The sequence below is a fragment of the Anolis sagrei genome, chromosome 5 (assembly GCF_037176765.1).
Source record: "Anolis sagrei isolate rAnoSag1 chromosome 5, rAnoSag1.mat, whole genome shotgun sequence".
Taxonomy (NCBI): domain Eukaryota; kingdom Metazoa; phylum Chordata; class Lepidosauria; order Squamata; family Dactyloidae; genus Anolis; species Anolis sagrei.
This window is the reverse complement of record NC_090025.1, coordinates 195,044,058-195,071,350: the sequence shown is the minus strand read 5'-3', so window position 1 is coordinate 195,071,350 and position 27,293 is coordinate 195,044,058. Positions and strand designations below refer to the sequence as shown.

The 27,293-nt window shown below is 44.1% G+C and overlaps 1 protein-coding gene across 2 annotated transcripts; it reads left to right on the top strand.

Moving 5' to 3' along the window:
- The first annotated feature begins 2,850 nt into the window (after positions 1-2,850).
- On the top strand, positions 2,851-27,144 carry ZC3HC1 (zinc finger C3HC-type containing 1). Of its 2 annotated transcripts, none has more exons than XM_060776384.2 (10): positions 2,851-3,041; positions 6,594-6,705; positions 8,926-9,076; positions 9,663-9,746; positions 12,585-12,712; positions 13,756-13,913; positions 19,742-19,976; positions 20,101-20,322; positions 23,708-23,914; positions 26,542-27,144. In XM_060776384.2, the coding sequence occupies exons 1-10, from the start codon at positions 2,893-2,895 to the stop codon at positions 26,617-26,619; spliced, it is 1,524 nt and encodes a 507-aa protein (XP_060632367.2). In that variant the 5' UTR covers positions 2,851-2,892; the 3' UTR covers positions 26,620-27,144. The 2 variants fall into 2 exon arrangements, with proteins under 2 accessions (XP_060632367.2, XP_060632366.2); XM_060776383.2 differs by having other exon boundaries at positions 20,098-20,322.
- Positions 27,145-27,293: the final 149 nt, after the last annotated feature.

Sequence of the window (27,293 nt, the reverse complement as noted above, 5' to 3'; positions counted from 1 at the left end):
TAACTGAAAATGCAAAGCCCGAAGTCGATTGGTTCAGCCACGCCCAGTGAGATAGCTGAGCCAGGGAGTTTTGGCAACTATTACATTTTTGTCAAAGGCTTCCATGGCCAGAATCACTGGGCTATTGTAAGTTTTTTGGGCTGTCTGGCCATTGAGTTGTTGTAGGTTTTTCCGGGCTATATGGCCATGTTCTGGAGGCAATTTTTTCTCCTGACGTTTCGCCTGCATCTATGGCAAGCATCCTCAGAGGTAATGAGGTCTGTTGGAAAATGGGTTAATATATCTGTGGAATGACCAGGGTGAGACAAAGGACTTTTGTTTGCTGGTCATTCTTCCAGAAGCATTCTTGACTGACATTTCACGCATAGAATCATAGAATCAAAGAGTTGGAAGAGACCTCATAGGCCATCCAGTCCAACCCCATTCTGCCAAGAAGCAGGAATATTGCATTCAAATCACCCCTGACAGATGGCCATCCAGCCTCTGTTTAAAAGCTTCCAAAGAAGGAGCCTCCACCACACTCCAGGGCAGAGAGTTCCACTGCTTAACGGCTCTCACAGTCAGGAAGTTCTTCCTCATGTTCAGATGGCTCTCTTTTAGTTTGAAGCCATTCTTCCATTGTGTCCTAGTCTCCAAGGAAGCAGGAAACAAGCTTGCTCCCTCCTCCTCCCTGTGGCTTCCTCTCACATATTTATACATGGCCATCATATCTCATCTGAGCCTTCTCTTCTTCAGGCTAAACATGCCCAGCTCCTTAAGCTCCTTGTATCCCATCTGTCTAATCGGTTGGTGAGGGTGTTGACTGAAAATGCAAAGCACAAAGCGGATTGCTTCGGCCACACCCGGTGAGCTAGCCGAGTCTGGGAGTTTTGGCAACAGTTACATTTTTGTCAAAGGCTTTCATGGCCGGAATCACTGGGTTGTTGTAAGTTTTTCGGGCTGTCTGGCCATGCTCTAGAGGCATTTTCTCCTGACGTTTCGCGGGCATCTATGGCAAGGCAGAGTCAATCGATCCCCGAGATAGCTCAGGCTTCTTGAGAAGGCAACAGCAACCGAACCCAGACTTACATCTATTCTATTGCTCCTCTGGACTGAAATGTTTTGAAATGTGTTTCTTGACTTCTGATTGGAAAATTGTTTTAAAGGTTGTAATTTTACATAAGTATATTGTTTTATATTCTCTTCTACACCGTGTTGTGAGCCACTTTGTGTCCCATTTGTCTAATCAGTTGGTGAGGGTGTTGACTGAAAATGCAAAGCACGAAGCGGATTGGTTCAGCCACACCCGGTGAGCTAGCTGAGCCTGGGAGTTTTGGCAACAGTTACATTTTTGTCAAAGGCTTTCATGAGTTGTATTTATTTATTTATTATTTATTTGGGGTGCTTCTACACCGCCCTTCTCAACCCCCTAGGGGGACTCAGGGTGCTTACAAAAGGCATAATTTGATGCCTAACAATTACAAAGTACAATACAATATACAAAACACAAATTTACCATATAATGTCACAGTTATAACTAATTAAAATAATCAAACAGTATACTAGCATCAATAAAAAAATCTTGTGGTCAATGTTCACCAAATCCAAGTCTGTAAACCATTTTGCATCGTCATTGTCCTTTCCTGCTCTGGTCGTTATTGGTTGTCTTTGTCCATCTGCCAGCTTACCCGAAGGCCTGGTCCCACATCCAGGTTTTTAGCTTCCTTCTGAAAGCAAGGAGGGATGTTGATGTCCTAATTTCCCCGGGGAGCAGATTCCACAGGCGAGGAGCCACCACCGAGAAGGCCCTGTCCCTCGTCCCCACCAGTCTCGCTTGTAATAAAGGTGGAGCCAAGAGCAGGGCCCCCTCAGAAGATCTTAAACTCCGAGGTGGGACGTAGAGGGAGATCCGTTCGGACAAATACACTGGGCCCGAACCGTATAGGGTTTTGTAGGTCAAAAGCAGCACTTTGAATTATGCTCGGAACTGGATCGGCAGCCAGTGGAGCTGACATAACAGAGGGGTGGTATGCTCCCTGTATGACGCTCCGGTGAGTAATTTGGCTGCCGCCCATTGGACTAATTGAAGTTTCCGAACAGTCTTCAAACACAACCCCACATAGAGCACGTTGCAGTAATCTATTTGGGATGTAACAAGAGCGTGGACCACCATGGCCAGATCCAACTTCCCAAGGTACGGGAAGTTTTTCAGGCTGTATGGCCATGTTCCAGATGCATTCTTGCCTGACATTTCACCTGCAACATCAGGAGACAATGTTTCTGGAACATGGCCATACAGCCCAAAAAATCTTACAGCAGGCAATTACATTTTTAGGCTTCAGCTGTGCACGAGCTTGCACAGAGAGACAGTTCTTGCTTCATTAGTTGCTGGAAGGAGCTCTTACGTATGGACACCGAAAGACTATTTAAATCCCTCTCAAAGGATATTGTGTGAGTCAATGCAACTGATTACATGATTGCATATATGTTGCTCTGTATTACAAAGAGTAAACTTCTTGTTCTTTTCTGCTCATCTGTTTGGCATATTTTCTTTCTCTGGCAAGAGTGTCTGGATGGATAAAAGGTGTGATTTTCATTACCCCACACCGTTTAGGTAGAAAAGTGGGATACAAATAAAGATTTAATAGAGATACAAATAAAAATTATTATTATTGTTGGAATGATTACTATTGGGTTGTTGGCCAATATGGCTATATGGCCATGGTCTAGAGGCATTCTCTCCTGACGTTTCGCCTGCATCTATGCCAAGCATCCTACCGGCTGTTAGGAATTGTGGGAGTTGTAGTCCAAAACACCCGGAGGGCGGGCCCAAGTGGGCCCAGGCCTAGACCGGAACTGACTTTCTCCCGGGACGCCCGTTTCCGGAGGGAGGCTTTAGAGCGAGGGACCAAGATGGCGGCGCCCAGCCCGGCCGCCGTTCCTGCTGCTCCTGCCTCGGAGCCCGAGGAAAGCCAAGGGAAATCTCCTTCAAAGGGGACGCCACAGAAGATCCGGGAACTCATCGACGGAGGCATCGCCCCCGAGGACGCCTCGCTGGAAGGGTCAGCAGGAGGAGGAGGAGGGAGGCCCAGGCCGGGAGGGAGAGGCAGCAGCTCCAAAGGCCAAGGCCACCCTAGGCTAAATTAGTAGGAGTCTACTGTCTGGATGGAGGAAAGTACTCTAGCCATGGTTTGACAATAGCAAGATATATGACTGAACTTGAGCCAATAGTGGGGTGCAGCAGCTAGAAAGACCAGTGCGATCCTAAGCTGCCTTCCTCTTGGCACGTTTCTCTCTTTCACCCTCCATTTGTGCCTCTGCAGCACTGCTGGTCACAGCTGACCTCCAGCTGGAGCGCTCAAGGGCCAGGGCTTCCCAGTTCTCAGTGTCTATGCCAGAGTTATTGAGGTTGGACATTGGGTTCCAGGTGGAAGGCGGTCCTGGTCAGAGTTGGCTTGACACGCCTTCCTCTTGGCACGTTTCTCTCTTTCACCCTCCATTCGTGCCTCTTCAAATTCTGCAGCACTGCTGGTCACAGCTGACCTCCAGCTGGAGCGCTCAAGGGCCAGGGCTTCCCAGTTCTCAGTGTCTATGCCAGAGTTATTGAGGTTGGACATTGGGTTCCAGGTGGAAGGCGGTCTTGGTCAGAGTTGGCTTGACGCGCCTTCCTCTTGGCACGTTTCTCTCTTTCACCCTCCACTCGTGCCTCTTCAAATTCTGCAGCACTGCTGGTCACAGCTGACCTCCTGCTGGAGCAATCAAGGGCCAGGGCTTCCCAGTTCTCAGTGTCTATGCCAGAGTTATTGAGGTTGGACATTGGGTTCCAGGTGGAAGGCGGTCCTGGTCAGAGTTGGCTTGATGCGCCTTCCTCTTGGCACGTTTCTCTCTTTCACCCTCCACTCGTGCCTCTTCAAATTCTGCAGCACTGCTGGTCACAGCTGACCTCCTGCTGGAGCAATCAAGGGCCAGGGCTTCCCAGTTCTCAGTGTCTATGCCAGAGTTATTGAGGTTGGACATTGGGTTCCAGGTGGAAGGCGGTCCTGGTCAGAGTTGGCTTGACGTGCCTTCCTCTTGGCACGGTTCTCTCTTTCACCCTCCATTCGTGCCTTTTCAAATTCTGCAGCACTGCTGGTCACAGCTGACCTCCTGCTGGAGCAATCAAGGGCCAGGGCTTCCCAGTTCTCAGTGTCTATGCCAGAGTTTTTAAGGTTGAGCCCATCTTTAAATCTCTTTTCCTGTCCACCAACATTCAGTTTTCCATTCTTGAGTTCGGAGTAGAGCAACTGCTTTGGGAGACGGTGATCTTTGAGCATTCAAACAACATGGCCGGTCCAGAAGATGACGGCAGAGGAGCATCGCTTCAATGCTGGTGCTCTTTGCTTCTTCAGGCACGCTGACGTTGGTCTGTTTGTCTTCCCAAGAGATTTGCAGGATTTTCCGGAGGCAGCGCTGATGGAATCGTTCCAGGAGTTGCATGTGACATCTGTAGACAGTCCATGTTTCGCAGGCATATAGCAGGGTTGGGAGTACAATAGCTTTATAAACAAGCACCTTGGTATCCCTACGGATGTCCCGGTTCTCAAAGACTCTCAACTTCATTCAGAAAAATGCTGCACTTGCAGAGCTCAGGCAGTGTTGCATTTCAGTGTCAATGTTGATGTCTGTAGACAGTCCACGTTTCGCAGGCGAATAGCAGGGTTGGGACGACAATAGCTTTATAAACACGGATGTCCCAGTCCTCAAACACTCTCTGCTTCATTAGGAAAAATGCTGCACTCGCAGAGCTCAGGCGGTGTTGTATTTTGGTGTCAATGTTGACTTTTGTGGAGAGGTGGCTGCCAAGGTAGTGGAAATGGTCAAAATTTTCTAACATTACATCATTAAGCTGTATTTCTGGCATTGGAGAGGGATCGGCTGGTGACTGCTGGAAGAGCACTTTGGTTTTCTCGATGTTCAATGACAGGTCGAGCTGCTCATATGGTCCTGCGAAGGTTTTTAGAGTGGCTTGTAGGTCTTCTTCTGAATGTGCACAGATGGCATTGTCATCAGCATATTGGAGTTCTATTAATCTATATTAAAAGGGATCCAAGAGTATTCTAATCCAATTTCCTGGAAAACAGAATACACAATGAAAGAGCCCCTATGGATGTCCCAGAAAAATGCTGCACTTGCAGAGCTCAGGCAGTGTTGTATTTTGGTGTCAATGTTGACTTTTGTGGAGAGGTGGCTGCCAAGGGAGCAGAAATGGTCAACGTTTTTTAATGTGACACCATTAAGCTGTATCTCTGGCATTGGAGAGGGATTGGCTGGTGACTGCTGGAAGAGACTTTGGTTTTCTCAATGTTTAATGACAGGCCGAGCTTCTCATATGCTTCTGCAAATGTGTTTAGAGTGGCTTGTAGGTCTTCTTTTGAATGCGCACAGACGACGTTGTCATTAGCATACTGGAATTCTATAACAGATGTTGTTGTAACCTTGGTTTTGGCCAGAATATAGAGGTACCATGGCTTGATTAGGCCACTCCTGGAATACTGTGTCCAGTTCTGGACACCATGATTGAAGAGAGATTTTTAATTTTTTTTAAAAAATTTTATTGTATAATACATAGAAACATACAATCTTCAAAATTAGCAGTCAAAATACCAATATTTTCCCCACTCCCTTGTCTTCCGCAGGCTAAACATGCCCAGCTCTTGAAGCCACTCCTCATAGGGCTTGTTCTCCAGACTCCTGATAATTTTAGTCGCCCTCCTCAGGACACATTCCAGCTTGTCAACATCTCTCTTCAATTGTGGTGCCCAGACTTGGACACAGTATTCCAGGCCTAACCAAGGCAGAATAGGGAATGGGGAGCATGACTTCCCTAGATCTAGACATTATGCTCCTCTTGATGCAGGCCAAAAACCCATTGGCTTTTTTGCTGCTGCATCACCTTGTTGGTTCATTTTTAACTTGTTGTCCACAGAAACTCCAATATCTTTTCCACTCTTTCTCTCAATATGTGACATTGCTTAGTTTCTTTCAAAAGAACTAATCCAGAACTATCTTTGAGACTGATTTATTTGAGCTTTCCTGGAAATCTACACAAATACATTTCATGAATAAGTTCATCTAAAGAAGGGGCCTGAAATATCAACAAATCAGTTCATCTCTAAGCCTTTTTTATTTTCTATTTTATAGAATCCTAGAATCAAAGAATTGGAAGAGACCTCACGGGCCATCCAGTCCAACCCCATTCTGCCAAGAAGCAGGAATATTTCATTCAAATCACCCCTGACAGATGGCCATCCAGCCTCTGTTTAAAAGCTTCCAAAGAAGGAGCCTCCTCCACACTCTGGGGCAGAGAGTTCCACTGCTGAACGGCTCTCACAGGAAGTTGTTCCTCATGTTCAGATGGAATCTCCTTACTCTGAAAGAGATCACCTGCTTTGTTTTTGATATCAGCCTTGGTGGATTGTTATTGCCATGTGTAAAAATCCTGGCTCCGCAGGCCCAGTTTGTTGGATTTCAGCTTTCTTGGACATTCGTAGGGTTTTTAAAAGGGAAAACTAGTCTTTGTTGATGCTATGAATAGGAAATTTACCATGTTTTATGGCCTCTTTCTTGCATTTCAGGAAGGATTTATCTGCCTTATATGAAGTGTCAAATGGATCTCCCAAAACAGAAGAGCTGCCTTTTGAAGCCACCAGCAAAGAAGCCTACTTCAACAGAGTAGAAACCTTCACCATATCCTTTCCTACTGTTCCCTGAGTCCGTGGAGTCAATGATATGCTGAGGGTGAAGGACTCATCCCCACCTGCTTTTAATAATCTTGATATTAAATAGCCAGTGTCCCCTTCTTTTAAAAAGAAACTTACAGTTTTTAATCTCTCCACTATTTTATTTATTTTCATTGGTTCATCACCTGCCCTTCTAGACTAAGAACTAATACAGAAGTCTTTTAAATAAGCATTTTCACCCCTGGATTTGTTAAGGATTCAAATAGCTTTGCAAGAAACACAGGCCCCAGAGTTTAATCACCTTTGGTGCACACCTGGCCACGCCCTGTGAAGCAAATGAACTCATGTACAACAATCAAAACAGTCAATGATAACCGGTCTTCAAGCATGTTAAACCGTGGAACAAATGAAAACACACCTGAGCATGTAGAAGTTGAAAATAGTTGGAACTCCGCATTTGTGGGTTTAATATTTACAGATTTGATTATTCCCAGTTTTCATCCATATTTATAATAATAATAATTATTATTATTATTATTATTATTATTTGTGTGAAATATTAAATTTGGATTATTATTATTGTGGAGCCCCCGGTGGTGCAATGGGTTAAACCCTTGTGCTGGCAGGACTGAAGACCAACAGGTCAGAGGTTCGAATTTGGGGAGAGCGTGGATGAGCTCCCTCTGTCAGCTCCAGCTCTTCATGCATGGACATGAGAGAAACCTCCCACAGGACGGTAAAATATCAAAAAACATCTGGGCGTCCCCTGATCAACATCCTTGCAGACGGCCAATTCTCTCACATCAGAAGCAAGTTGCATTTTCTCAAGTTGCTCCTGAATGAAAAAAGATTGTTATTATTGTTATGTTTATTTATACACTGCTTCATCTCTTCACCTGAACACGAGGAAGAACTTCCTAAGTGGGAGAGAGAGCTGTTCAGCAGTGGAATCTCTGCCCCACACTGTGGTGGAGGCTCCTTTTTGGAGGCTGTTAAACAGAGGCTGGATGACCATCTGTCAGTTGTGCTTTAAATGCGATTTTCGTGCTTCTTGCCAGAATGGGGTTGGACTAGATGGCAAATGAGGTCTCTTCCAACTCCAAGATTCTCTGATTCCGCAAGGAGACTTATTAAAACCCTGCATCTTGTCTCCACAAGGAGACTGAAAGCAGCTGTATCTATTATTAGTATTAGAATGTGTTGTTGTTATTATTATTATTATTATTATGTTCATTTATACACTGCTTCTCTCCACAAGGAGACTCAAAGTGGTTATGTATCTATTATTCATATTACAATGTATTGCTGTTGTTATTATGTTTATTTATACCTGCATTTTTGCTCCACAAGGAGACTCAAAGCGGTTATGTATCTATTATTCATATTACAATGTATTATTACTATTATTATGTTTATTTATACCCCACTACTTCTCTTCATAAGTAGACTCAAAGCTGCTATGTATCTATTATTAATATTAGAATGTATTAGTAGTAGTAGTATGTTTATTTATAACCTGCTTTTTCTCTCTGCTTGAGACTCAAAACGGCTCACATTAAAAGCATCTCAATACAATGTAAAATGTACAAATATACAAACATTAAAAAAGAATTAAATATCACTGGTATTAAACTCAGAGGCCCCAGTAGCACAGCGGGTTAAACCGCTGAGCTGCTGAAGTTGCTGACCAAAAGGTTGGCGGTTCGAGTCCGGGAGCGGGGTGACCTCTGGCTGTTAGCCCCAGCTTCTGCCAACTTAGCAGTTTGAAAACATGCAAACGTAAGTACATCAATAGTAGATCAATCCCCCAATCAGTGGGAAGGTAACGATGCTGCATGCAGCCATGCTGGCCACATGACTTTGGAGGTGTCTATGGACAATGCTGGCTACAGTTTAGAAATTGAGATTAGCATTACCCCCCGCCCCCCCCCCCCCCCGAGTTGGACATGACTAGACTTAATGTCAAGGGGAAACCTTTACCTTTTCCTATTAAGAAATTGAGTAAAAATCCATGCCATTTTGGAATCTTTAGTGGATGTTGACCATGGACTCACCTTGGAGGACCTAGAGATTCCAGAGAGGTGTATTCTCAGGTTAAAAGAGGGGTGATTTCACATTTTTCCACTCTCTCAGGGGTCCTTCATCCAGGCCTCTGTGAAAATGGAGTCCCTGTGGCAACACCAGACCTTTTTGTAGCCTATCTGTTTCCATTCCTTAATGCTGGCACTCCCTCAAGTGGGCAGGCAAACCCCACGAGCTCTCCCCGCTGATCTGTGCCAAGTACGGATGGACCAACGTCGAGTGCGACATGCTCAAGTGCTCCAGCTGCCAGGCCTACCTCTGTGCTAGTTTGCAACTAGCCTTTGACTTCAGCAAATGTAAGAAACTACACAAGGCCTGGTGTTGTTCCAGTCGAAAAGCAGGCCCAAGGCACGCTCTGTGTGTTGCAGAAGGTTGTGATTGTGCCAAGTGAACGTGGCATTTGGGTAGAGATGGGAACATTGTGCAAACTCTTAAATGAAAGCAAGTTATGGCTGGTAAAATACCCTCTGATGCTTGTAAACAATGCCCAGTGAGACTGCAAAGTTGCAACACATCTATACTGTAGAATTAATGCAGTTTGGCACCACTTCAACTGCCATGCTATGGAATCATGGGAGTTGTAGTTTGGTAGGGCACCAACTCTCTCTTGCAGAGAAGGCTAAAGTACCTATGAAGCCACTACTGCCATGACACCATAGTATTGATCCATGATGGTTAAAGTAGCGTAAATCTGCATTCATTCTACAGTGTAGATCAGGCATGGGCAAACTTCGGCCCTCCGGTGTTTTGGACTCTAACTCCCACCTGGCATCAGTATCAGTGAAATTCTGGGCCTATCATATCAAATATACAGACCTGCTTCTCAGGGTTGTTCTCCGTCTTGGGAGCTGCCATTGTTCACGAGGTGTGTTTCTCTTCCAGACAAAGAGAGGTGTTTGGAGTTGAAGAAAGCTTTGACAACAGCGCATGAAAAGTTCTGCTTTTGGCCAGACAATCCCTGCCCAGGTACGTGAAATGACCACCTGGGAGTGGACCCAAGGCGGCGCTTTGCTGAGTCCAGATGTTGGTATTGAAAGTTAACAGTGTTGCAATCTCAGCGGTCCATGTGAACAATTTTGGAGTTTTTTGAAATTCCAAGTAAGGGATACTCGATCTGTACTACTTTTGCAGAAAAGACCGAGGCACATTCTTAAATCTCTACTAAACCTGGGCCTCCTGCAAGAGTTGTGGGTTTAGGAGAAATATATGATATTGACTGTCTAGAAGTTATCCAGAAGAGGGCAGCCAAGATGGTCAAAGGTCTGGAAATGGTGAATCCATTTGAGGAGCAGAGGAGGGAGCTGAATATAGCTGCTAATATAATAATAATAATAATAATAATAATAATAATAATAATAATAATAAAGTTCTTGTGGGTTTTTTCGGGCTATATGGCCATGTTCTAGAGGCATTTCTCCTGACGTTTCGCCTGCATCTATGGCAAGCATCCTCAGAGGTAGTGAGGTCTGTTGGAACTGGGAAAAAAGGGGTTTATATATCTGTGGGATGACCAGGGTGAGACAAAGGACTTTTGTCAGTTGGGCTAGGTGTGAATATTTCAACTGACCAGCTTGATTAGCATACAATGGGCTGACTGCATAATAATAATAATAATAATAATAATAATAATAATAATAATAATAACAACTATTCACCGATGCATCACACAGTCCTAGACACTTGGGAGGAGCCCCCAGTGGCGCAGTGGGTTAAAGCCCTGTGCTGGCAGGACTGAAGACCGACAGGTCGCAGGTTCGAATCCGGGGAGAGGCAGATGAGCTCCCTCTATCAGCTCCAGCTCCTCATGCGGGGACATGAGAGAAGCCTCCCACAAGGATGATAAAAACATCAAATCATCCGGGCGTCCCCTGGGCAATGCCCTTGCAGACGGCCAATTCTCTCACACCAGGACACTCCTGACACGACAAAAAAAAAAAAAAAAGACACTTGGGAAGTGTCTGATGTGTGATCCAATTCAACAGCCAGCAGAGTGTCTGTTGTGGACTCATCTTGTTGTGTTTCAAATAATAATAATGATAATAATAATAATACATCACACAGTCCTAGATGCTTGGGAAGTGTTTGACTTGTGGTTTTTTGATATGAAATCCAGTATAAAGATCTCATTTGCTGTGACATACTGTGCTTTTGTGTCAGTATAGTACTAATAATTACTATTAATACTAATTACTTATTATTCTAATTAATCATTAAAGTCATCCAGAAGAGGGCAGCCAAAATGGCCAAAGGTCTGGAAATGGTGAATCCACTTGAAGAGCAGAGGAAGGAGCTGAATATAGCTACTAATATAGTAATAATAATAATAATAATAATAATAATAATATATTACTCTGGGACTTCCGGATTCAGACAGACAGAGTTTTGGAGCACAATACTCCTAACCTCACAATCGTGTTAAAAAACCAAGTATAAATTGTCGACGTTGCAATCCCGGGTGACAGCAGGATTGAAGAGAAACAACTGGAAAAGATGACACGATATGAAGATTTAAAGATCTAACTGCAAAGACTGGCACAAACCAGTCAAGGTGATCCCAGTGGTGATCGGCACACTGGGTGCAGTGCCTAAAGACCTTGGCCTGCACTTAAACACAATTGGCGCTGACAAGATTACCATCTGCCAGCTGCAAAAGACCACCTTACTGGGATCTACATGCATTTTTCTTTTTCTCTCTCTAAAGATTAGGACATAATGGAGCAACAGATCCATTTACAGGACAAAAATACTGTTCTTGATGTTGTTGGTGGTGTTTATTTCTATTTTGCCGTTCTCTCATTAAGGACGTAAGATGGCTAACAACCACATTAACATCCACCTAAATGTTAGGAAGGACCTCCTGATCATAGCTATCCAACAGGGGAATACACTATCTTTGAATAAGGTGGAGTCTCCTTTAGAGTTTTTAAATCAGCAGCTTGTTGGCCATCTGTTGGGAGTGCTTTCATTGTGTTTTCTTGCCTGGCTGAATGGGGTTGGGCTGGAAAGCAATATTTGTCTCTTCCTACTCTGTGTTTCTATTATTCTCTGATGGCATAGCTTGAAAGAAAGCAATTTTTATTTATCGTGTCAGGAGCAAACCAAACAGTTGTATTGCATTTTTTAACAAACAAACAAGACACAAAGTTTGCAAGCTTGGTAGTTGATTAAATGTCCTTTGACCAGTATCTGGCCACTTGGAGTGCCTCTGGTGTTGCTGCAAGAAGGTCCTCCATGGTGCATGTAGCAGGGCTCAGGTTGCATTGCAGCAGGTGGTCAGTGGTTTGCTCTTCTCCACACTCGCATGTCGAGGATTCCACTTTGTGGCCCCATTTCTGAAGGTTGGCTCTGCATTTCGTGGTGCCAGAGTGCAGTCTGTTCAGCACCTTCCAAGTCGTCCAGTCTTCTGTGTGCCCAGGGGGGAGTCTCTCATTTGGTATCAGCCATGGATTGAGGTTCTGCCACTTTTGGACTCTCGCTTGCTGAGGTGTTCCAGCGAGTGTCTCTGTAGATCTTAGAAAACTATTTCTAGATTTAAGTCGTTGACATACTGGCTGATACCCAAACAGGGGATGGGCTGGAGATGTCACTGCCTTGGTCCTTTCACTATTGGCTGCTCCTTCCCAGTGGATGTCAGGTGGTCTAATACGGGCACCTGAAGCAGTAGTCAAGGGAGAGTGGCTCTCAAATGTGATCACCTTTGTAATGCTCACCAGAATGAAATAGAAGGTTTGCTGCATTTGCAACATTGCTGGTGAAGTGATCCACCCAATGATACCTCATTCTTTTCCATTTCTCCTTTATTAGATCGCTTTTCGGTCTTGCTGGTAGACGAGCCCCTTGCCCTCCGCAGCGACTTCCTGGAGCGTTTCCAAAGCTTGTGCCGCCTGGAGCTTCAGCTGCCCTCCTTGAAGCCAGAAGATCTCAAAAGCATGGTATGTTTTGGCCCTCCCTCCAGGTGAGGGATCTCTAAAGCATGGTGAGATTTGGCCCTCCCTCCAGGTGTTTTGGACTTCAACTCCCACAATTTCTAACAGCCGATAGGATGTTTACACCAGGCGTGGGTCAACTTTGGCCCTCCCTCCAGGTGTTTTGGACTTCAACTCCCACAATTCCTAACAGCCGATAGGATGTTTACACCAGGCATGGGCCAACTTTGGCCCTCCCTCCAGGTGTTTTGGACTTCAACTCCCACAATTCCTAACAGCCGATAGGATGTTTACACCAGGCATGGGCCAACTTTGGCCCTCCCTCCAGGTGTTTTGGACTTCAACTCCCACAATTCCTAACAGCCGATAGGATGTTTACACCAGGCGTGGGTCAACTTTGGCCCTCCCTCCAGGTGTTTTGGACTTCAACTCCCACAATTCCTAACAGCCGATAGGATGTTTACACCAGGCGTGGGTCAACGTTGGCCCTCCCTCCAGGTGTTTTGGACTTCAACTCCCACAATTCCTAACAGCCGATAGGATGTTTACACCAGGCGTGGGTCAACTTTGGCCCTCCCTCCAGGTGTTTTGGACTTCAACTCCCACAATTCCTAACAGCCGATAGGATGTTTACACCAGGCGTGGGTCAACGTTGGCCCTCCCTCCAGGTGTTTTGGACTTCAACTCCCACAATTCCTAACAGCCGATAGGATGTTTACACCAGGCGTGGGTCAACTTTGGCCCTCCCTCCAGGTGTTTTGGACTTCAACTCCCACAATTCCTAACAGCCGATAGGATGTTTACACCAGGCGTGGGTCAACGTTGGCCCTCCCTCCAGGTGTTTTGGACTTCAACTCCCACAATTCCTAACAGCCGATAGGATGTTTACACCAGGCGTGGGTCAACTTTGGCCCTCCCTCCAGGTGTTTTGGACTTCAACTCCCACAATTGTGGGAGTTGAAATCCAAAACACCTGGAGAGTGGGCCGAAGTTGGCCCCTGCCTGGTGTAAATTAATTGAATGTTGTTACTTCTGGCCTGGTTTCCCAGTCTTTGACAGAAGAGAAGATCAGCCACTTGCTGCAGCTGATTGAGGAGGAAGCGGACTGCAAGACAGATGGGGAGAAAACACCATCGCGAAAGCCTTCGGACCTCCTCCAGATCCACATCACGGCTTGCGTCTTGGCCCTGTGCGGCTGGACCAGCAGGTACGTTGGCAAAAGTGGAAGTGGGCAGAAGTGCAGCCCATTCGCAGACCAATCCTGGCTTGATGTATTTATTATTATTTATATTTACGACATTTATTGTATGCCACTCTTCTCACCCCGAAGGGGACTCAGAGAGGCTTACAAGTAATATGTAAAAACAATATATTATATTATTACCGTAGCCACAATATTAGTATTATATATTACTATATTGTACTATGCCATTGCACTGTAATATTATTAGTAATATTACATGTAATATGAAATATATAATTATAATATTGTATTATTATTAGTATTATATTGTATCACATAATATCAATATTAGTATGCTATGCTAATAATATAATATAATATGTTGTATATACATATAATATTTATAATATTATAATGCAATGCAAGATAATACTCATAATAATAATGATATTATAATTATATATTTATATTACATGTAATATTACTAATAATATTACAATATAATGGTATAGTACAAAATTATTGCCATAGTACAATATTAGTATTATATATTACTATATTATACTATACCATTACGCTATAATATTATATGTAATATTACATGTAATATAAAATATATAATTATAATATCGTATTATTATTAGTATTATATTGTATCACATAATATCAATATTAGTATGCTATGCTAATAATATAATATAATATGTTGTATATACATATAATATTTATAATATTATAATGCAATGCAAGATAATACTAATAATAATGATATTATAATTATATATTTATATTACATGTAATATTACTAATAATATTACAATATAATGGTATAGTACAAAATTATTGCCATAGTACAATATTAGTATTATATATTACTATATTATACTATACCATTACGCTATAATATTATATGTAATATTACATGTAATATAAAATATATAATTATAATATCGTAGTATTATTAGTATTATATTGTATCACATTATTATATCAATAATACTGTGCTATGCTAATAATATAATATAATATATTGTATATACATATAATATTTATAATATTATAATGTAATGCAAGATAATACTCATAATAATAATATATTGTATTATTGGCTTATTTATTTTTAATATTTATTGTATTATTGATTGATTTATTATTTATTTATTGTATTATTGGCTTGATTTATTTATTATTTATTTATTTACAACATTTATTATATGCCACTCTTCTCACCCTGAAGGGGACTCAGAGAGGCTTACAAGTAATATGTAAATACAATATATTATATTATTGCCATAGTACAATATTAGTATTATATATTACTATATTGTACTATACCATTATGCTTTAATATTGTTAGTAATATTACATATAATATAAAATATATAATTATAATATCATATTAGTAATATATTGTATCACATTATAATATCAATATTACTATGCTATGCTTCAGAAAAACATCTACTTCTGCTTCATTGACTATTCTAAATCCTTTGACTGTGTGGATCATCATAAATGGTGGCAAGTTCTTGGTGGGATGGGCATCCCAAGCCCCCTTCCCTCTCTCCTGAGGAATCTGTCCAAGGACCAAGGAGCCACAGTCAGAACTGACCACGGAACAACAGACTGGTTCCAGATTGGGAAAGGCGTCCGGCAAGGCTGCATCCTCTCACCCAACCTTTTTAACGTGTATGCAGAACACATCATGCGAGGATGTGCGGGGCTGGATGAATGCAAAGCTGGGGTGAAAATGGCTGGAAAAAACATTAACAACCTCAGATATGCAGATGACACCACTCTGATGGCCGAAAGCGAGGAGGAGCTGAGGAGCCTTCTCATCAAGGTGAAAGAAGAAAGCGCAAAAGCCGGGTTGCAGCTAAATATCAAAAAAACCAAGATTATGGCAACAAGAATGATTGACAACTGGAAAATAGAGGGAGAAACCGTGGAGGCCGTGACAGACTTTGTATTTCTAGGTGCAAAGATGACTGCAGATGCAGACTGTGGCCAGGAAATCAGGAGACACTTCCTTCTTGGGAGGAGAGCAATGTCCAGTCTTGATAAAATAGTGAAGAGTAGAGGCATCAGACTGGCAACCAAGATCCATTGCCTAGTCCAAGCCATGGTCTTCCCTGGAGTCAGCTACGGATGTGAGAGCTGGACCTTAGGGAAGGCTGAGCGAAGGAAGATCGATGCTTTTGAGCTGTGGTGTTGGAGGAAAGTTCTGAGAGTGCCTTGGACTGCGAGAAGATCCAACCAGTCCATCCTCCAGGAAATAAAGCCCAACTGCTCACTGGAGGGAAGGAGACGAGAGACAAAGTGGAAGTCCTTTGGCCACATCATGAGGAGACAGGAAAGCCTAGAGAAGACAATTATGCTGGGGAAAGTGGAAGGCAAAAGGAAGAGGGGCCGACCAAGGGCAAGATGGATGGATGGCATCCTTGAAGTGACTGGACTGACCTTGAGGGAGCCCGGGGTGGGAACGGCCGACAGGGAGCTCTGGCGTGGGCTGGTCCATGAGGTCACGAAGAGTCGGAGACGACTGAACGAATGAACAACAACAATGCTATGCTTATAATATAATATAATGTAGTAATAATAATATCATTATTATATATTTTTATATATTATATATACAATAATTATATATAAATACATAATATTATATATTATATTAATTGTTATTATTATTACATTAGTAATATAATAATTGTTATATTAATAACAATAATATAATGTAATATAATATATTATATTATACGGTTCTAGCCCAGCTTACTTGTCCGAACGCATCCACCCCTACGTCCCACCTCGTAATCTAAGATCATCCGGGGAGGCCCTGCTCTTGCTCCTGTCAACAGCACAAATGTGCCTGGCGGGGATGAGAGACAGGGCCTTCTCGGCTGTGGCCCCCCGCCTATAGAACACACTCCCAAATGAGGTAAGATCCGCTCCCTCCCTCCTGGCTTTTAGGAAAAAAAATAAAATTTTAGAGGTAAATGTATGCAGCATTTCAGAAAGACAATGACTGGAACGGCGATTCGACGGACGAGACTGTTTTATTGTTTTAATGATTGTTTTATTGCTTGTGGATCTACTGTTTTTAACTTGATTTATGTCTAATTGTAGTGTATAATTGTAATTGTTTGTACTGGCATTGAATTTTGCCATTACTTATGTGTAAACCGCTTTGAGTCCTCCTCGGGGTGAGAAAAGCAGTATACAAATACTGTAAATAAATAAAATAAATAAACTGCATTAAGTGGTCTGTGTAGATGGGGTCATAGTCTGCACCCCAGCTGGGCCACAGTTGCCCTTTCAAACGTAATGACCTCTAATTGTACCTTTCCTGCTGGTGTCCTATCACCAAAAAGGCTCCAAACAGCAATTTCATGAAGATCCGAGCACTGGAAAACAAAAACAGGTGTCCCTCCATATTTGCAGATTAGGCATTCCTGAATCTAGTTATTTGCAAATTGCTGTGTTTCCCTTTACCACTGCTAGTCTACATAAAGCTGGAAAAAAAGTTCTCCACTGGGATTTCTAGGTTGCCCAGTGCAGTTCTCTGGTCAACTTCCATAGAATTGCTTTGGAGAATCATGCAAGGCCTGGAGATGTCTTCTCAGAGTAAAACAAGGCCAGTGCTGATGTTCTTATTAATGTTGTGTTTGCACCCCACATGCTGCCAGTAAATTTCCGCAGGATGTTCTTGCAGTTAGCTTGTGCTCGGTGTTCCTGCAGTGGGTTGTTGTAGGTTTTTCGGCCTGTATGGCCATGTTCTAGAAGCATTCTCTCCTGACATTTTGCCTGCATCTGAGGCGAGCATCCTCAGAGGTTGTGAGGTCTTTGCAGTGTTCCCTATATGTTAGTGTTCGATCTAAGGTTATATTTGTCGTGTCAGGGCAACCAGTCAATTATATTACATTACAAAAAATATTAAAGAAAAGCTTTAAGAAGAAACCTGAATATTATCTTCTGGGATTTACAGATGATGACTGTAAACTGGATGAGAATGAAGATAAATTATTTACCTATTGCACAACGGCGGCTAGGATGGTTTTTGCCAAATACTGGAAGAATGGTGAGGTTCCGAGTATTGAAGACTGGTGGAAGAAAATTAAAGAAATAAGAGACATGGACGAACTAACTTTTTTGTTGAGAAGAAATGAAGGAAGAGTTTTGAGGAGGACAGATTGGTCCCTGATATATGATTATGAAAAGAAAGCTGAAATAACAATGGGATGAGAATAGATATTAAGGTGAAGAAATATCTTGAAAAGATCCTGAGGTTGGAGTGGAAGTCATTTTAGAATAGTTTGAGTAGTTGTATTGTATGTATTAGATGGTAGTTAGATATGGTGGGTTTCTGTGTTTTTTTTTGTGTGTACCTCTCCCTTTCCTACTGTTCTATCTTCTTGTTTTTTGTTCCCCCTCTTTCCATGTGTGGATTGTGAAAAACTTAATAAAAATCATTTCAAAAAAAAAAAAAAATTATATTACATTTCTAACAGAACAAAGCAAACAAACGGGCAAAATACAAAATTTGTGAGTTTGGTAGTTGATTAAATGTCCCTTGAACAGTATCTGGCCACTTGGAGTGCTTCTGCTGTTGCTGCAAGAAGGTCCTCCCTTGTGCATGTGGCAGGGCTCAGGTTGCATTGCAGCAGGTGGTCAGTGGTTTGCTCTTCTCCACACTCGCATGTCATGGATTCCACTTTGTAGCCCCATTTCTTGAGGTTGGCTCTGCATCTCGTGGTGCCATCTTCAGCGCCTTCCAAGTTGCCCAGTCTTCTGTGTGCCCAGGGGGGAGTCTCTCATTTGGTATCAGCCATTGGTTGAGGTTCTGGGTTTGAGCCTGCCACTTTTGGACTCTCGCTTGCTGGGGTGTTCCAGTGAGTGTCTCTGTAGATCTTAGAAAACTATTTCTAGATTTAAGTCTTTGACGTGCTGGCTGATACCCAAACAAGGGATGATCTGGAGATGTCTCTGCCTTGGTCCTTTCACTATTGGCTGCTACTTCCTGGCGGATGTCAGGTGGTGCAATACCGGCTAAATAGTGTAACTTCTCCAGGGGTGTAGGGCGCAAACACCCCGTGATAATGTGGCATGTCTCATTAAGAGCCACATCCACTGTTTTAGTGTGGTGAGATGTGTTTTAGTGTGGTGAGATGTGATCTAAGGTGACACAGAGATATTTAGGATGGAAACAGTGTTCAAGCTCTTGACCTTCCCGGGTAGCTTTCAATTTCCTGTTGGCGTCATGGTTCCGTAGTTGGAAAAAAGCACACACTTGTGTCTTGGTAGGGTTAGGCTTCATGTGATTATCTTTGTAGTAGCTGGAGAGATCTTTCAAGGCATTAGTAAGTTGCCATTAACTTATTAATGCTGTGTATTGTGGTGCCCAGCACCTGAGTTCTTCTTTATTATGTTTAGCCTGAAGAAGAGAAGGCTGAGAGGAGATATGATAGCCATGTATAAATATGTGAGAGGAAGCCACAGGGAGGAGGAGGGAGCAAGCTTGTTTTCTGCTTCCTTGGAGACTAGGACGCAATGGAACAATGGCTTCAAACTACAAGAGAGGAGATTCCATCTGAACATGAGGAAGAACTTCCTGACTGTGAGAGCCGTTCAGCAGTGGAACTCTCTGCCCCGGAGTGTGGTGGAGGCTCCTTCTTTGGAAGCTTTGAAACAGAGGCTGGATGGCCATCTGTCAGGGGTGATTTGAATGCAATATTCCTGCTTCTTGGCAGAATGGGGTTGGACTGGATGGCCCGTGAGGTCTCTTCCAACTCTATGATTCTATGATTCTATGTTGAGAGTTGTGTGTCTCTTGCCTTGTTTTCCCCACTCAGCCCGTCTTCCGGGTCCGTCCAACTCCCCTTGATCTCCTGCTGCCGCTGCATGAGGAAGGCAGGCCTGTGGAGCTTCCACCAAATTGAATCCGCCCCGTCGGAGACAGAAGCCTCCCCAAGCCTTGCTGCTCCAGAGGGGCGCTCCTCCGACAAGGCCAGCCCCACGGTGCCCACCTCTCCCCGGCGCATGATGACCCGAAGCCGTGACACGACTCTCCCTCCGGGATCGGAGCAGGTAGGCCTCCATCCTTGTCTCATCATCAGTCCAAAATACCTGGAGGGAGGGCTGGGATTGGCCCGTGACAGCTCTAGTTTGTGAATGGTGGTGTCTCCTCTCTCTTTCAACGTTTTCTCAGCAGGAGAAGAGCCCGTCCCCCGTGATCAGCCGCATGCGCAGCTGGGACAGCACGAGCTCCGGCGAACGCGGGGACCCGGAGTCGGCCAGCCCCGTCCCCAGCCCTCGCAGCCGCCCTGTCACCCGCAGCATGGGACAAGGAGACTCCGGCGGCCACGGGGCGGAAGTCCCCTCCAGCCCCCTCCGGAAGGCCAAGCGGCCCCGGCTCTGCTCCTCCAGCAGCACGGTGAGATGGTGGCGCAGGGGCACACCAGGTAGACGGGCTTGGGAGACCTGCTTAGCATCATGGCCACATGTTAGCAGAGTCCCTGTTCAGGAAGGAGAAGGGGTTCCTTTACTATTTGGGTGCATCTGCAGTTTGACACTACAGGTAGTCCCCAAGTTATAAACAAGACAATTCTGTATTCTTAAGTTGATTTTGTATGTAAGTCAGAACAGGAATATTTTTCAAATGTAACTCCATCCAAATATATATATACATGAGTTTATCTGGAAAGTAAGGTTACAAGGCACATAGCTCTCATGGGGAATTTTCTCAGGGGAATTTGGTATCACTGCCATGTAGCAGGAAGCCAGCAGAAGCGAATGAGCAGTGCCAGTCGTCAGTAGCTCATCGACTGGTGTTGTGGTGAAAGTTAGAAAATTTCGTGCTTTACGAGGGTTCTTTGGAAAGTAATGTTACAAGACACGTAGTTCTCGCGGGGAATTTTCGTGGGAGAAGTTGATATCACTGCTGTGTAGAGAGAAGCCAATTGAAGCGAATGAGCAGTGCCAGTCGTCAGTAGCTCATTGACTGGTGTTGTGGTGAAAGTTAGAGATGAGTATCCTCATTCCATTTCCCTCCAAGTGTGAAGTTCGTGCTGTACGAGGGTTCTTTAGAAAGTAAGGTTACAAGGCACGTAGCTCTCGCGGGGAATTTTCGTAGGAGAAGTTGGTATCACTGCCGTGTAGAAGGAAGCCAATTGAAGCGAACGAGCAGTGCCAGTCATCAGTAGCTCATTGACTGGAGTTGTGGTGAAGGTTAGAGATGAGCATCCTCATTCCATTTCCCTCCAAGTGTGAAGTTCGTGCTGTACGAGAGTTCTCTGGAAAGTAAGGTTACAAGGCTCGTAGCTCTCGCAAGGAATTTTCGTGGGAGAAGTTGGTATCACTGCCGTGTAGAGGGAAGCCAATTGAAGCGAACAAGCAGTGCCGGTCGTCAGTAGCTCAATGACTGACAATGTGGTGAAAGTTAGAGATGACTATCTTCATTCCATTTCCCTCCAAGTGTTAAGTTCGTGCTGTACGAGGCTTCTTTAGAAAGTAAGGTTACAAGGCACGTAGCTCTCGTGGGGAATTTTCGTGGGAGAAGTTGGTATCACTGCTGTGTAGAGAGAAGCCAATTGAAGTGAATGAGCATTGCCAGTCGTCAGTAGCTCACTGACTGGCGATGTGGTGATGGTTAGAGATGACTATCCTCATTCCATTTCCCTCCAAATGTTAAGTTCGTGCTGTACGAGGGTTCTTTGGAAAGTAAGGTTACAAGACACGTAGCTCTCGCGGGAAGTTTCGTGGGAGAAGTTGGTATCACTGCTGTGTAGAGCGAAGCCAATTGAAGTGAATGAGCATTGCCAGTCATCAGTAGCTCATTGACTGGCGATGTGGTGAAGGTTAGAGTTGACTATCCTCATTCCATTTCCCTCCAAGTATTAAGTTCGTGTTGTACGAGGGTTCTTTGGAAAGTAAGGTTACAAGACACGTAGCTCTTGCGGGGAATTTTCGTGGGAGAAGTTGGTATCACTGCCATGTAGAGGGAAGCCAATTGAAGCGAACGAGCAGTGTCAGTCGTCAGTTGCTCATTAACTGGAGTTGTGGTGAAGGTTAGAGATGACTATCCTCATTCCATTTCCCTCCAAGTGTGAAGTTCATTCTGTACAAGGGTTCTTTGGAAAGTAAGGTTACAAGGCACGTAGAAACTCCCTTCTGGGCACACAGAAGACTGGGCGACGTGCAGGGCGCTGAACAGGCTGCACTCTGGCAACACGAGATGCAGAGCCAACATTAAGAAGTAGGGCCACAAAGTGGAGCCCACGACATACGAATGCCGAGAAGAGCAAACCACAGACCACCTACTACAATGTAACCTGAGTCCTGCCACATGCACAAGGGAGGACCTTCTCACAGCCACATCAGAGGCATTCCAAATGACCAGCTTCGAGTCAAAGGACATTTAGTATCATACCAAGTTTCAAAATGCATTTTAACTGTACCTTCAACGCTTCTGACACTATAAATAAATACAGCCTTGCCTTCAGAGAAGGAACAAAGGGGGAATCAGCCCCAAATGGCTCTGTGACCATTATTTGAGGAACACAAAAATACCAGTTTTGCCACTCCAAAAAATAAAGACTATTATGTGATGAAATACATGTATTTCATGAGTTTCCCCCCATCCTCAGATGCATATACCTGTCCTGGTTCTGTGCTATGGGAATCAGCCCCAAATGGCTCTGCGACTATTATGTGGGGAATACAAAAATACCCATCTTGCTACTCCAAAAAAATAAAGACTATTACGCGATGAAATACATGTATTTCATGACTTTTCCCCCATCCTCAGATGCATATACCCTGTCCTGGTTCGGTGCTATGGGAATCAGCCCCAAATGGCTCTGCGACTATTATGTGGGGAATACAAAAATACCCATCTTGCTACTCCAAAAAGTAGACTATTATGTGATGGAATTCGGGTATTTCATGAGATTTCCCCCATCCTCAGATGCATCTACACCAGTAGTTCTCAACCTTCCTAAGGCCGCGACCCCTATATACCGTTCCTCATGTAACATTATTTTCATTACTACTTTCATAACTGTAAATTTTCTACTGTTATAAATCGTTACGTAAATATCTGATATGCAGGATGTATTTTAATTCACTAGATTAAATTTGGCACAAATACCTGATATGCCCACATTTGAATACTGGTGAGGTGTTTTTTTTGGGGGGGGGGGGATTGGTTTGTCATTTGGGAGTTGTAATTGCTGGGATTTATAGTTCACCTACAATCAAAGAGCATTCCGAACTCCACCAGTGATGAAATTGAACCAAACTTGGCATACAGAACTCCCATAACCAACTGAAAATACTGGAAAGGTTTGGTGGGCACTGACCTTGAGTTTGGGAGTTGTAGTTCGCCTACATCCAGAGAGTCAAGCTAGGATGGATCTGGACCAAACTTGGCACGAATATTCAATATGCCCAAATGTGGACACTGGTGGAGTTTGGGGAAAATAGACCTGGACATTTGGGAGCTGTATTTGCTGGGATGTATAGTTCACCTACAATCAAAGAGCATTCTGAACCACTTCAAAGATAGAATTAGGCCAACCTTCCCACACAGAACCCTCATAACCAACAGAAAATACTGTGTTTTTCTGATGGTCTTTGGTGACCCTTTTGACACCCCCTCGTGACCCCCCCAGGGATCCCGACCCCCAGGTTGAGAAACGCTGATCTACACTGCCTTGATGCTATGGAATCCTGGGAGTTGTTCTCCTTTCTCCCCCATCTTTCCCCTCCGTGGCCCTGGGCAGCCTCTCTCGCCTACTGAAAATGCTTTCCCTCTCCAGGATTCATGTGCCCGGAGTGTGTTTGACCCCGTCTCCCAGCACCGCGACTGGTGCCCATGGGTCATTGCGGTGAAAGAGAGGCCAGACTTCGAAGCGGAGGCTGGGAACCAAGTTGAAGAAGGGAAGGCTGCCCTCGGATGGCAAGCGGTGCTTAAGGCGATCTTGGCGACCAAGCAGTCGGAGGGGTTGGCGGATGCAGATTCCGAGGTGAGCCTTTCCCGTTACGGGGTTGGTGGGGACTCTGGATTGGGACATGGCGTCTTCTCCATAGAGTGCAATGGGCAAAACTTAGCCCTCTAGACAAGGCTGTAGCTCCCAGAATTGCTTACTATTGACTGAGAGTTGCACTGGTTTGAGGGCTACCCTGTGTCACCTTTTGCTACAGATCCTACATTGTCCAGTATGATGTAAGAGTTGAAGAAGTGCAACTTTGGTAGGGCTTACCAGCTCTGGGATGCATAGTTTTGTTGCATTGGCCCTCTGAATGTCCACTCTACACCAGTCTGCCAGCATTATGCATTACGAGCAACTCCTGCAAATGGCACAATGGGTTAAACCCTTGTGCTGGCAGGACGGAAGACTGACAGGTCGCAGGTTTGAATCTGGGAAGAGTGTGGATGAGCTCCCTCTGTCAGGTCCAGCTCCCCATGAAGGGACTAGAGAGAAGCCTCCCACAAGGATGGAAAAATTTCAAACATCTGGGCAACATCTCTGGGCAACGTCCTTGCAGACGGCCAATTCTCTCACACAAGAAGCGACTTGCAGTTTCTCAAGTCATTCCTGACACTCAAAAAAAAAATCATTACATGCCTGATCTTTGTACCAATTTTATATGCCTACAAACCTGGAGTCAAGTAAACATTTATCTGGCGGAAAAGGGCCCCGAGAGGGAAAGCTTTACGAAGCCTCGCTTTAAGGCAGCGCTTTCCAAATTGTGTGTTGTGACACACTAGCACGTCCTCTGCAACCCAATCTTCTTCAGTCAGGCAGGAAAACACAATTAAGGCATCCCAACAGATAGCCATCCAGATTCAGTTCAAAAATCTCCAGAGAAGGAGATCCCATTGGACTCCCACGCAGTCTGTGCGTCACTACAGCTGGGAGAGACCCCTAAAGGGCATCTAGTCCAGCCCCTTTCAGCTAGGCAGGAAGACACAGGCAAAGCACCCTTGGATAGCCATCCAGCCTCTTTTTAAAAACCTCCAGAGAGAATCAGTCACTACCGAAGCGGGATGCTGGAGCTGTTCAAGTATAAGTACAGTTAGAAGGATTATAATGTGTACAATTTGTTGATTGAGTTGCCATAGCAAAGGTAAAGGTTTTCCCTTGACATTAAGTCCAGTCGTGTCCGACTCTGGGACTCTGGTGCTCCTCTCCATTTCTAAACTGAAGAGCCAGCGTTGTCCATAGACACCTCCAAGGTCATGTGGCCAGCATGACTGCATGAAGCACTGTTATCTTCCTGCTGGAGTGGTACTTATTAATCTATTTACATTTGCATGTTTTCAAACTGCTAGGTTGGCAGAAGCTGGGGCTAACAGCAGGAGCTCACGCTGCTTGGTCAGCAAGTTCAGCAGCTCAGCGGTTTAACCCGCTGTGCCACCAGGGAGGGACATTATATTATATTATATTATGTCTATATAAATAAAAATGTCATGTCCGTTTGTGGGACTAACATAACTCAAAAACCACTTGGTGAATTGACACCAAATTTGGACACAATAGACCTCTATCAGGCCAATGAGTGACCATCACTCATTAAAACACTGAAAAACACAGCAGGAGACTTAAAAAGCCAAAAAATAAATATATAAATATAAACTTAAACAATATTATATAAACAATGCATGCTCAAAACCACACACGCACACACATATATATACACACACGCACATACACACATACATGCAAACCCACATATGTACACATACACACAAATATTTACACATACAAAGCACATATACACAGACTGGCCACAGCAACGCGTGGCAGGGGACAACTAGTGTCTATGTCAGGGGTCCACAAACTTTTTAAACATAGGACCAGGTCACAGTCCCTCAAACTGTTGGAGGGCCGGATTATAATTGGGAAAAAAATAAATGCATTCCTATGCACACTGCACATATCTCATTTGTAGTGCAAAAAACACTTTAAAACAATACAATAATTAAAGTGAAAAACAATTTTAACAAATATAAGCTTATTAATATTTCAATGGGAAGTGTGGTCCTGCTTTTGGCCGATGAGATAGGATTGTTGTTGTTGTTGTGTGCTTTCAAGTCGTTTCAGACTTAGGTTGACCCTGAGCGAGGGCCGGGTAAATGACCTTGGAGGGCCGTATTTGGCCCCCGGGCCTGAGTTTGAGGACCCCTGGTCTATGTCTATATATAAATAAAAATGTAATGTTTGTGGGATTAACATAACTCAAAAACCACTGGGTGAATTGACACCAAATTTGGTCACTACACCCCTAACAGACCAAGAAGTAACCACCACTCATAAAAACACTGAAAAACACAGCAGAAGGGACCTCAAAATCCAAAAATTTAAAAGTACATTACAATGTATGTGCAAAACTACATATATACACATATACATAAATATATACACATACATACACATATATATACACACAAAACACGTATACACAGAGTAGGCCACAGCAACGTGTGGCAGGGGACAGCTAGTTATATATATTGAGAGAGAGAGAGCGTATGAAACTCCTATAAGGGGTTCGTCTTGTGAATGGATGCATGCCTAAGAAGCGTGTCCCCAACATGAAAAGTTTGGGGAGCTCTGCCTGAAGGAATGCCTCTCCTCTCTCCCTGTTGCAGAATCTCTCCGCGAAATCCCGGAAGGTCTTCCGGATTTTCCGCCAGTGGGAAGCCTCCTCCTCCTCCTCCTCTTCTTGAAAACTGCTCTGCACGACGGTGGGTTCATCTCACTTTCTGTCGGCAAAAAGGAGAAGATGGGCAGGAAAGGGAGCGGCCCACCCTTTGTTTGCATGGGAGCCAGGACTGTTTGGAGAAACCTGCCATCTTTGGGGACCAGAGCAAACCTAGAGGGCCATGTCAACAACGTAAGAGAAGTTGAGGAAACGCCAGCTGTTGCCCACCACCTCCTCCTCCTCCTCTCCATGCGGGTATGCGTTGGTTACACAACTGAGTTGGTTTCACTCTTATTGCTCATTCCCTGTTGCCCTGGTGCAAAGGATTCTGGGAACTCTATGGCTGCCAAGTGCCTACTATGAGTGTCCAATTTCCTTGACACGGGCACAAACTACAGTTCCCAGCATTCCTTGGATCAGGGAACAGGGACATGGAAATGAATTGGAAGCCAGTCTAAGTTGGGCTTGGTTCTTGTGTTGCGTTTTGTTGACCTGGTTCGTTGAAGCTGTGTTCAAAGCTGTTAATAAAACATTTTGTTTTCTGTTTGTATTCTTATGCAAATAATTATTGAAATATGTCTCTAAGTGAAAAAGGAAACGGGTGACGTAAGAAATTGGCCTTCAGTTCGGTCAAATGCATCACCTGGATGCATTTATGAAGAATATATGGGTTCCTCATGTTGTGTTGACCCCCAATCA

Excerpts from the sequence above, each read along its gene's own strand:
- ZC3HC1 (XM_060776383.2), top strand. The coding sequence starts at position 2,893 with ATGGCGGCGCCCAGCCCGGCCGCCGTTCCTGCTGCTCCTGCCTCGGAG. Across the intron at positions 9,747-12,584 it reads GCCAGACAATCCCTGCCCAG|ATCGCTTTTCGGTCTTGCTG; the intron begins GTACGTGAAATG and ends CTCCTTTATTAG. Across the intron at positions 19,977-20,097 it reads TCCCTCCGGGATCGGAGCAG|CAGGAGAAGAGCCCGTCCCC; the intron begins GTAGGCCTCCAT and ends ACGTTTTCTCAG.